The sequence below is a fragment of the Barbus barbus genome (assembly GCF_936440315.1).
Source record: "Barbus barbus genome assembly, chromosome: 35".
NCBI lineage: Eukaryota > Metazoa > Chordata > Actinopteri > Cypriniformes > Cyprinidae > Barbus > Barbus barbus.
Window position 1 is genome coordinate 1,279,688 of NC_136763.1, and position 12,293 is coordinate 1,291,980.

At 33.4% G+C, this 12,293-nt stretch overlaps 1 protein-coding gene across 2 annotated transcripts in view; it reads right to left on the reverse strand.

Moving 5' to 3' along the window:
* Positions 1 to 12,293, reverse strand: part of LOC306855206 (striatin-like) — a 62,092-nt gene that overhangs the window by 26,347 nt on the left and 23,452 nt on the right. For both annotated transcript variants that reach the window (XM_079393701.1, XM_079393700.1), the window contains exons 2-4: positions 7,938 to 8,041; positions 3,486 to 3,559; positions 1,991 to 2,072 (exon numbers count right to left, since the gene is read on the reverse strand). In XM_079393701.1, coding sequence (XP_079249827.1) covers positions 1,991 to 2,072; positions 3,486 to 3,559; positions 7,938 to 8,041 — 260 coding nt within the window. The remainder of the gene's footprint in view (positions 1 to 1,990; positions 2,073 to 3,485; positions 3,560 to 7,937; positions 8,042 to 12,293) is intronic.

A 12,293-nucleotide genomic window follows, 5' to 3' on the forward strand; every position in this document is an offset into this window, starting at 1 on the left:
GGTTTAAATGCAGTCCAAACTCAAAATATCTCTTTCAAGTGTACAAATTAGCAAAGTATTGTAATTATCCTACTGTAGTGTAAAGCAATAATAATATACCTATCAAATATTCATTTTCATTTATTTTACAGTGCAGTTGTTTTATAATATATGGCTATTACTGTTATTGTTATTATATTGTAATAAAACAGCAGTGTGAATGTAATTTAGACAGACAGTAGATCACAAATAAATACAGGGTTGAGTCCTCTTTAAAGTTCAGCTACAAGTCAATTCACTGACTTTTTTCTGACTTAAGTTTTTTTAGTTAAGAACATGGGTTAGAGCTCTTCATTCTGAACTCTTAAAGTGCATTAGATAGAAAAATTTAACTTTAAAATGTACAAATTTGTTTTTTTAATTATTTTTTCCTTCCCAATTCTCACGACACGATAATATTGTGATATGACGTGCACGATATGATATTTATTGCGATATTTTAAAAAAGACAAATGACAATTGTCTTTTTTTAAATATCGCAATAAATATCATATCGTGCACGTCATATCACGATATTATCGTGTCGTGAGATTTTGATATTGTTACATCCCTAGGAAAAATGTCTATAGTGCACGAGTCGAGAGTCGTATGGACTATTGTGAGGCATCATATTGTCTGATGCTGTAGCGCTACAGTCATGTGATCAGAGGTGTGAGTTCATCTGAGTTTCAGGATTACAGTCGGAGCGCTAAACCTCATCAAATCACTGCGGTGTGAACGATGCTGGGCTTCATTACATCACGCCTGAACTAGGTTTTCCTTTTGAATGTTGAAGTTAAAATGAGCTTCAATATCACAGTCAATATGACAGCCGACGCTCACGTATGCTGGAGATCAGCAGATAGATCAGCGTTTATAAATAGATAGGAGTGTGGAGGTGTGGAAGAACTTCATGTTCGGTGTGGGAGTGACCTGAACCACTTTACCTTTTGTGTGTGTCACGTACAATCAAACACTAATACACCACAATTCTTCTACTGCTACATGTCTTTACTCTGTCTTAACTGCTATTTTACTATTAATTATAATTTAAATTCAGTCTAAATTAAATTTCTAAAAAACCCCCACATAAAGTAAAGATGCAAACTGAAACTATATATATTAAAAAACAACAACATTTAATTTAATAAAAAATTAAGGGTCTTATGAAACCTGTCAAGAATGTTTCACCCTAAAATCAAAAATCAAAAATTATGGTATAAATGCTAGAAATTATATTTTGCATAAACGGGACCATTAATGATGTCACAATATAAAAAAAATAATTAAGTCCTAAAATAGACTTCATTTTCTATATGCAAAATTTAATTTCATGTTTTTATTCTTTTAATTGTGTGGTGAAAAATAATAATATTTTAATAACAATTGTTTTTATTGAAGAACAGAGTTCTTGAAACTCCTGGAATCACAAAATGAATTATAATCAATTAATTTAATATAATTAATACTCCCAGTTTCTGCTCATAAACAATTTGGAAAACAAGCAGTTTTGTCATACTTTGTTTTTTATTATTATTATTATTTATATACTATCATAGTATTTTTTAATAATATGGAAGTAGCTTTTATTTGTATTTTCTTAATTTTCATTTGTTTTATTTATATGCTTGTGTTATTTTTCTTAGTTTTGTTTTATCTTTTTGTTATTTTTATTTCAGTTTTAATATTAGTAATTTTGTAAATTTATGTTTTTGTTTTATCTGATTTTATTCAGTTTGAATTTATTTTCATTCCAGTTTTAGTCATTTTAGTACTTATTTTATTTCAGTTATTTTATTTTATTTCATATACATAATTTTTTTAATTTATATTCATTTCTTTTATTGTATTTTATTAAGCATGCGCATTAAGAGAGCGTGTGTGTGAGTGTGTGTGAGCGAGTGAGAGAGAGTGTGTGTGTGTGTGAGAGTGTGTGTGTGTGAGAGTGTGTGTGTGTGTGTGTGTGACTCACTGTCTCAGCAGCTGTCGTCCCTGTTTCCAGCTCAGCTGACTGTTGGGCGGTTCAGGTAGAGACTCGTTCTCGTTGCTCTCATCTAAAGGTCAAAGGTCAGACACAGGACGACAGAAACCTGTCACTCACAGTATATCTGCTGCTCACAGTTTCCTGTCTGACCACATTCATCATTACAGACTTCAGCGACAAACGAATCGCTCTGAGAGTGTTTTACAGTGACGTCCATCTGACATGAAAGTCTGGTTTGTTTGTTTGGATTTACAGGAGGTTCATGAAAAAATCCAGCCTAATCTGTAGAAGTGTACCTCTACTGAGCAGACAAGAGTTTTGTCTGAATTCCCATGATTTCTGAAGACTTGAGATCAGTTTTATAGACAAATATAAATGTGCTCTTCACATGTTCCTTCACTAGTCTGTAAAGGCATCCCAGGATGCACCTGATGAAAGCAGAGCTGGAATCTAGATGGAGATGATGTTCAGATCTATGAGATGTTGTGATCACTGCATCATTCACAGACTTCTGTGTTATCTTTATGTTATTAGCATAATTTGATTATTATAGTGTTATGTAGGGCTGCACGATTAATCAAAGTAAAACTGAAATCACGATGTGTCTTAGTGTGATTATTGCATTAACATGCATTTGGAAACACAACCATCTTCTCAAAATCAGTGTTGACCAGTACACTTCTACTGTAAAATAAAATTATCATCAATACATTTTGAGTACACGATTTTTACATTTTACAGTGAAATATTACTGTAACTTAAAAAAGATCAAGAGAAAAACAATAAAAACTAAAAAACTAAAATATAATGATAATATAATAATATCTAATAATAAAATAACAATATTCACTATGTATTAACATAGTAATTTTTAAGGAAAAATTATAACACAATAGTAATATTTCTTATTTCTTTTATTTAGTAATTTAAAAAATTTATTTAAGTGTAGAAGTAGTAATAATAACAATTATTATTATTATTATTTTATTGCCATATTGATATATAATCACAAAATGTCAGCCAAATTGTGCAGCTCTAAATACAAGTACAGCAAACCTGGATATTTTAAATCATATCAAATCACAATCAATTTGTAAAATAAAATTAAAATAATTATAATTTAAAGTAATTTTTTTATATTTAACAGTTATACATTACAATAGTTTTTTTTGTTTTGTTTGAGTAATTTTCATATTTTATTTAGTAATAATAATAATAATAATAATAATATAATTTTTTAGCCAAATTGTGCAGCCCTACAAACATGCACAGAAAATTACTATTATAATTTTTTTTTTTTAAATCTCACATCAAATTGCACAATAAAATGATTATTAATATTACAATAATATTACTTTTGTTTTTTTTTTTATTACTTTTCTTCACTTGTGTGTGTGTGTGTGTGTGTGTGTATGCTGGTGTCTGCAGGAACTGTGAGCAGCTCTCACTCTAGCGATGAAGGCTGATGAAGGCTGATGTTTACCTGAGTCGTAGCTGGGGGGCTTCACGTCTCCCTGGTTGAGCTCCGTCCCGTACTTCAGCTTGTGGTATTTGGCCCTGCGGAGGAGAGAGAGAGACTGTTGCCACGGCGACAGCACCTTCAGTCGCACACACGTGTGGGACGAGTCTATAAATTCCCAGAGTGTGAGAAGTCTTGATGGGATCGAATACCACGGTAAATCAGACTGAACTCTGGGAATCGCCTCACATTTCTCAAACCAAAGGCTTTCAACAGAAACACTGATGCATTTCTGCCTAATCTGATGCTGTCAGACAAAGACGGGTTTTAATCCAGTGCATAATTTACATTCTTCTGTTAATAATAATAATAAAACATGAGCATTTGCATTTTGCATATAAACTGTCCTCACTGTACGCAAGTCATTGTTAAACATGCATGTGCATTAACTAAGGTTGGGTACTGAACTCTGTACTTTTAAGGGTACCGACCGAATTGCGTCATATTAAATCATTCGGTACCTGAGAATGCATTTGGGCTCATCTGCAACTCTTTAAAACACAACACACAGGGCAAACCCAAATGTTCTGAAGTGTTACATTTCTAGGGTCATATAGTTTCCGTGAACTCGTGGTGATTTTCAGCCTCTGCATCTCACTAGAGAATTTTCTTCATGAGAATTTACAGTTAAATTTGAGAAAACTAGCATCATATCATACTGTATACACACAGAAACTTCACGGCAACCTGTCAAAATAAAAGTGCGGTTTAACATGTAACAGACATATATTACTCTTGTATTATTTTTGTACAGTATAATGTACGTCTTTATATATTCTATTTACTGTCAAATTTAAATAAAACAATTAAATGATAAAAATTATTATTACAACCACATTAACCACTTAATAGTAGAAAAAAAATACAATTATTATTCAAACTTTTTTAAAGGAATATTCACACAATTTTTCTACCATGTATTCATTTTAACAGTAAACCTCTGTTTGTTTGCCAAAAAATAAAAGTGCTTCATTTTCATTTGATGAAAAATAAATAAATGTTTCATGCCTTCATTTGATTATCAGAAAAAATTAAACAAGAATTTCGGGAACGAAAAAACATTGTAGGGCCCTATTGTTCAAAATGTTGAAATTGAGAGTTTTGGACTTATTTTTTGACTGAAATGTTTTTGTTATTACACGGAGAGTAAAGTACCGAAAAAAGGTACCGTTGGGTACCGGTTCAAATGTGAATGGTACCCAACCATAGCATTAATTTGACAGAAACATTAAAGGAGAAGATGGGCAGATATTTATATTTAAAATATAAATACAGAAAATAAAATGTAGCTTTTTCATCCAGTTAATCTGAGAAATAATCAATCGATTAATTGATTAACAAAATAATAGTTATTTATAGCCATACTCTTGATTTAAAGTCAAAAGACTAAAGACAAATAATGTTTCACAGATAAATTCAATATTGATGCAGCGAGTTGCAACATTGCTTGGAACCAATATGTTCAGGGGATGTCGTGGCCTAATGGATAGAGAGTTGAGCTTGTAACCCGAAGGTTGTGGGTTTGAGTCTCAGGTCCGGCAGGGATTGTAGGTGTGGGGAGTGAATAACCAGCACTCTCTCCACTCTCAATACCACGACTGAGGTGAGACCCTTGAGCAAGGCACCGGACCCCCAACTGCTCCCCAGGTGCCGCAGCATTAGCTGCCCACTGCTCCGGGTGTGTGTTCACTACTGAGTGTACACTTGGATGGGTTAAATGCAGAGCACTAATTCAGAGTATGGTCACCATACTTGCCACACACCACTTCCCTTTCCTTTTCTCTTTATTATTGTTTAATTTTAAATTATTTTTAATATATATATATATATATATACATACATACACATTATATATACACATTTTAAATAAAACATTTTATTTTTTAAATTGTACTTTTTTTGTCCAATTAATCTGAGAAATAGACTAATGGAATTAACAAAACAACACTTACAGTACTAGCATTTAAGGAGCAAAAAACTGAAAACAGCAAATCTAATATTATTTTAGAGGTAGTTTTGACTGTAAATTCAGATTAAATGAGCTTCATTAGATGAACTCAATATTAATGTGCTGTTGCTTGGTAACTGTAAACAGCAGAACTAAGAAGCGGTTTCTTGACGTGACAAAAGCATCAGATCCAGGCAGAAAGCGGTTGTGTTTTCCTGCTGTATGAGGACTGAACCTCAGCTACTGACGCAGGAATGGCTCTGACGCACTCATTTAAGGCAGGGCTCTACAGTGTGACTGAAAACTACTGCGTGCGACTATGAAAAAATATTTAGGAGCACCAGTGCGACTGACCCGATTAACATGTGTTTGAGCTGAGAGGAGCTTCAAAGATGTCTAATGTTCTTACAAGGTGCTTTTGCAGCGTTGAGTAATGCATCACAGACATATCCTCTCATTAAGTGTAGACAGGGTCTAAATAAGAGATTCACTGTGCAGTGTAGAGAGCTGCGGTGATTATAATGTAACTCTGAGAGATCGTGATGAACTAAGATGAGTGACAGCTTTTAATAATTATTGAGGGAGTTGATTTAAAACAACAGTTCATTAAACAAGAAGTTAATATTAAGTGACTTACATGGTCTGACTATAACATTATTGCCTGATTTTGCTCTATTTCGACAACGAAAATAGTTTCAAACAAAGTCACAGCGGTGTTTCGTTTATGAATGAACTGCGTTTTTAAACGAATCTAGCGAGTCTGTGATTCAATTGCTTCGTTCCTGAATGAATCAGCCGTTCGAACAAATCAATTGAATGAATGATTCAGTGATAAAATCAGTAACTTGCCGCCACCTACTGACAGTTTTAGTTTCATTTTTAAAGTATCTTATGTGTTATTTAAATCATTTAATATTTCTATATTCTAAATTTTATATTTAAAACATTAACCTCAACATGAATTCATGAATTTAATTGCACTCATGCCACCTTTGAGTCTCATTAAACGTCTGAAAATACACATACAAGCCACTGTGTTCTTCTGTGCCACCTCTGTAGCACAAATTATTTTAATACTTATTTCATTTGATTTGTAACTTTTTCTTATCTACTTGTTTTTATGTTGTTGTTTTAATTAGAAATTTTAAAAAGCTTATAAATATGTATTTTTATAATTCATTTCTGAATTTAAAGTTAGAAAAAAATGTCATTGCAAACGTAAAAACTAAATTCCCTGTACATCAGTCAAATATCACTTCGTAATGGAAAGGCTAATTTTTGATCAGAATTTTTGATTACTGATTAGAAGGTGAGGACATTTACAGTGCGTTTCTTTCACTGCATGTTTCAGTCTGTTAAAATGCATTTAAAATGATTACAAAATTAAAGATATGGGGGCAGAAAATGTATATATTTATATTTCATATAGTTAATCAATATGACACGAAGAGTGACGTTTTTCAGCATGACTATAAATGTGATATAGAATTTACACAACAGTTCAATAAACAAGAAGTTAATATTAAGAGACTTAGATTTTAGACACAATATTGCCTGTTTTTGCACTATTTTGCCAACAATAATAACTCCAAACACTGTTTTGCATCTCTGAGCAACATGAAGCTGTTTTGCTCCTGAATGAATCAACTGTTTAAATGATTCGGTTCAATCGCAATGACTCACTTATTAACAGTATCTTGCTGCCACCTACTGGCGGTTTTAATTTCACATTTAAAGTATCTTTGCTTTTTTAAAAAGTTTCAAATATCAGTATTCAACGTTTTTTGTTTAATATCAAAACATTATTTATGCATTTGTAATTGCAGGTTAAATGCACTCATGTCTTGCATTAAACAGTGTAAACACATCTAAACACCTCTTCAGACGAAGCTTCGGTGTTTCCTCTGCACTGCAAAGATGATTTCATTTGCTTGGTCACAACCCAAATGTCTTATTACACTAATTGATTGATTAAATGTAAGAATCAAAAGATTGTGCATACTAAAAAAAAAAGCAAAAAAAAAAGTGTTAAACGTAAAAATGCCCATTAAAGGTAAAAATCTATTTAAACTTATTGGAAAATATTAATTTCTGTCACTGCTGTGAACTGCCCAACACACAGAATATGAAGAATATCAAAAACTGCAGCTGTCCATGCCAGTCCTTAAGATATCAGCACAATAACATACTCAGCAAAATACGGTCTAATTATCGTTATCGATAAAATCACAGAAAATATTGAGATATAATTTGTTGTCTATATCGCACACCCCTACAGAGGACGAGTATAATCTGAGCGGTACGGAGGCTGAGCGTGACTCATCATGAGAGTGGATGCGGGAACTCATCATCAAATAAACCTCAAACGCATCTCGCTCCCTGCAATCAGGCTAAATAATGTCTATGTTCACACAGACGCGCATGAATGATGTTTGGATGATGAAAGTGTGTGTGTGTGTTTTACTGACCGCTCCTGTTTGAGAGCATATTCCAGCATCTTTATCCGTCTCACCAGATCCTTCTTCAGGTTCTCCTGGCCTTTCCTCTCGCCCTGCAGGAACGCAATCTGAGCCTGCAATAAAATATACATATTCATTATTCATACCGAGCTAGAATAGTGTCTAGAACGAATGACTTTCATTACTTGGCTGGATACCGAGGTGCATCTCACGAAAACTGTCAAGAACATTTAAAAAATAAACTATATTATGCATGAAGATTTTCCCGTGAGAGATCATTTCTGACATTATTTCAATTGGCAATTAGGCATATTTTATCCCAAATGATAATTACTGTAAGTATAAATCATTGCAGTATGATTTTAATTCATGCTGATTTAAAAAATACAATGTTAAAAAAACATAATAGACACACATCCATACATAGATATGGCTTTCATATCCTCTCTGCAAAGACAATACAGAAATGCATGCATGCTATGTTCACGTGTGTTTGATTCTCATTTAATGTGAACTTGATTTGCATCTGAACTGAACCAGAACGAAACTGAACTGAATCAAACCACTAATCACGTCCTGAAGAGTTTACACCATGTGACCACATCACCTGACACGTTTTTTCTGAGTCTGGAGTTCTTCTCTAAATGGCATCTTGGGCAAATGCAGGAAGTCAATTAACAAGTCATTTAAACACAATCAGATTAACATGAGCGGAGATCAGCACAACACCAGCACACTGATGATGCAGCAGACGGCACACGCTTCAGCACCGATCAAAACAACAGCCATTTATGCTGTCTTATAGAACAGATTAGGGTGTGTTCACAATAGCAATTCAGTTATTTTGGTTCAGACAAAAACAGAAAGTGACACATTTAGCATTCACACTGATATTATTAACACCAAACCTAAAGATTCAGAACAAAAGCATACGTCATAACCTGATTGGATGCTTTTATGATGTTTATTTTGTGATCCTATACACTTTATACACACACACACACACACACACACACACAGAATCTCGAACAAATTCTGGCAGAATGCTGTAATGCGATGGGAACCAAGGCCAGATCGAAGTGCGGTCGTGTCTTGCATAACATGGATATTTGCACACTGGAATGTTGATGAAGATGTGGAAAACATCCCAGCATTCTCAGCTCATGAATCCAGAGCTCGTCCATCTGAACAGATCCGACGAAACCGTGACCAGACACGGAGGACAAGCTCACAAACACACACAAGAACATTTCAGAGAAAAATAATAGGATTTTGCATCAGGAAACTTTTGTGAAAGATAAATTTGACCATTATGACCTTTTATGCATTGTGACATTATTGTCATGACATGTTCACAGCAAACCTTAATTACTGTAATGCAAAAAAATAAATAAATACAAATTATAAAAATGCAAGTATACAATTTCAATTAGAGTATACATCATAGTAGTACGCGCTTTATCAAACTCATATAAATTTGACCAAATTTTGTGTCTAGAAAGAATAATTTCAAATTATCAAGAGCATTTCAAAAGAAAAAATATTTTGCATGAAGATATTTTAGATTTTTTTTTAATGGCAATTAAGAAATTTTTATCATACTTTTTAATTAATGTGATGCAAAAAATAACATTTTACTTTATTTTAAAAGTATAACATCATAGTGTGTTGTATTGAATTTAATTTATACTGATTTAAATAAATAAATTATATATATATATATATATATATATATATATATATATATATATATATATATATATATATATATATATACTTTAAAAATTTTATTAAAATAAAATATAAAATGATTTTATAAAAACATAAAACTAAATATATTTAAAAAATATTGAAAAATGGAAAAAAGGAATGATTTTAATTACTTCATCAAATGGGACTATTTGAATTATATACATGAATTATATATTGAAACATGAGCTGGACGTTTCATGAGCTTCACATTTGGATGCAGAAGCTTCATTTAGAGCAGCAGACGCTTCTAGACAGGCAAACCTTGCATTATTTTAAGCATGTTTAAATCCTGCATGTCTGTCTGTACTACAAACAATGCTAAACTTCCTCAGGTAAGTGTAGAAACATGCTAGCAATAATCTCAGAAAGATTTCAGCCCTGAAACAACTTCCACACGACCTCTTGGCTTCTCCAAACAGATCCGATTAAAGCGACACTAAACCGGTTTAAACTCAGACCCGGTTTAACAGCTCAGACAGAACATCCTCTAACAACAACCAATCAAATTACTCGTTCACCATCACTACGTCCTGTCATCTACACTGATCTCTCACATGAAGAACAGAAGAAACAGAGCCGCATGTGTGTTTCACTGTCAATTCTAATGAGAATTTTTATTATTGAGTCAGGCTGAACTCAAAGCTCAATCTACACTACCTGATAGATGGACCCGTCTCACTTTAATGTGCACTACTCACCTGCCTCGTTCTTAAAATCCTTCCGCTATTTCTGCCTTTCCTATTTTATTTCATTATCAGTCTCTCTTGTTGTTAACAGATTACTTTTGTATTTCAACTAGTTATATCTATCATTTTTATTTCACTTTCAGTTATTTTAGTACGTCGTTAAATCTAAATAAAAATGAGAAATGTTGCCTCGGAAACCATCTATTTTATTACATTTTGAATTTTATTTCAGTTAACATGTATTTTATTTATGGTTTTAGTTAACTAGAAATAATATAATATATATATATATATAGATTCAAAATAATAATGGTAACACTTTAGAATAAGGTGTCATTTATTAATATTACTTAATGTATTAACTAACATGAACAAACAATGAACAGTGCATTTATTACACTATTTATTAATCTTTGTTGATGAAAATACAGTTGTTCATTGATTATTCATGTTAGTTCACAGTGCATTAACTAATGTTAACAAACACAACTTGTGATTTTAATAATGCATTAGTAAATGCTGAAATGAACATGAACTAAGATTAATAAATGCTGTAGAAGTATTGTTCGTTCTTAGTTCATGTTTACTAATGTTGTTAACTAATGAACCTTATTGTAAAGTGTTATCACAATAATACTAAAATAACTTTGAAGTGAAACCCAGTCACACATTCATTCATGAGATTTCTGCGGGAAACACCATATTCGTGGTTTTGCAGCAGGTGAAGAAGGTTTGAAGAAAAACTGGGCCACAGTGAGTCACACGAGAGCGGGACAGACGTGGGGAACGATGGGAGAAATCCTCGTCACACAAGGAGCTAAACATAATCAACTCCTAGAAACGCAGCTGAAGAAGTCACTGATTAACACGCATCTGCATTTCCTTCAAGTGTGTCTTCAACTCCAGTCTAAACGTCACAAATGAGACTCGAACCCTCAAAACCCTTTCATTCAAACAAACGTCTCCGCCAGCGTCCCGGGGGGTGATTCCAGCGGAGGCGTCCCTTTCCTGAAAAGGCTAGCCTGTATTTTCTCACCGGAGGAAGAGAGAGAGATTAGGAGCAGCAGAGAGCAAGAAAAGCGGCTGAATGCAGAAATAGTGCAGTGACGTCGACGCGGCCCACTCGCCTCCCCAGAGGCGTCTCTTGACATGCCTGCCTGAGAGAACGGAAGACGCTTCAGCTGCAGCTCATTCTAGGGCTGTGTATTGGCAAGAATCTGGCGATACGATACGTATCACGATACAGGGGTTGCTATACGATATATTGCGATACTGTAAGCAAGGCGATATATTGGGCTATTTCTTATTTTAGGAATAGGATATATTATTAGGAAAGCTGTCATTAAGAGCACACCACAATATACAAACTTTAGCAATAAATAAATAAATAAAAATTGTTTAACCAGAACACACTGGGATCTGCATTTGCAATAATCAGTCCCTATAACATACAACATTATTGAACCACTTTTTATGCAGGACGAGTCAAGGGGGAAATATTCAAGTGCTTGCATGATTCTTTAGTTAAATGTATGTATAAAATGCATTTTTATAAAAAAGACCATATATATTTTTAGACCCTGCTTTAAAGGTTCACAGTTTAAGTTTACAATTGTAATATACAATATCATAGCATTTTGATCTGAATAAAAAATGACATCTGCTTAGTATCAATGAAAAATAAAGTGCTTGCAGGATTCCTAAAGAAAACAAAACAATTGTAAAACAATAAAGTAAATACAGATGTTGCACATTCTCAGAACCTTTCAACTCGGATTTCACAGGTTTTTCAGTTTGTATTTATGTTCCGCGTGGAATCTCCGAGACCGCGACGCGAGCACCAATACACAATACACCCCCAACACGAGAGAAAGCTGCAGCCGCGCAGTGACTCTACCGCCCGCCGCGCCCCGCGTAAAGGCTCTTC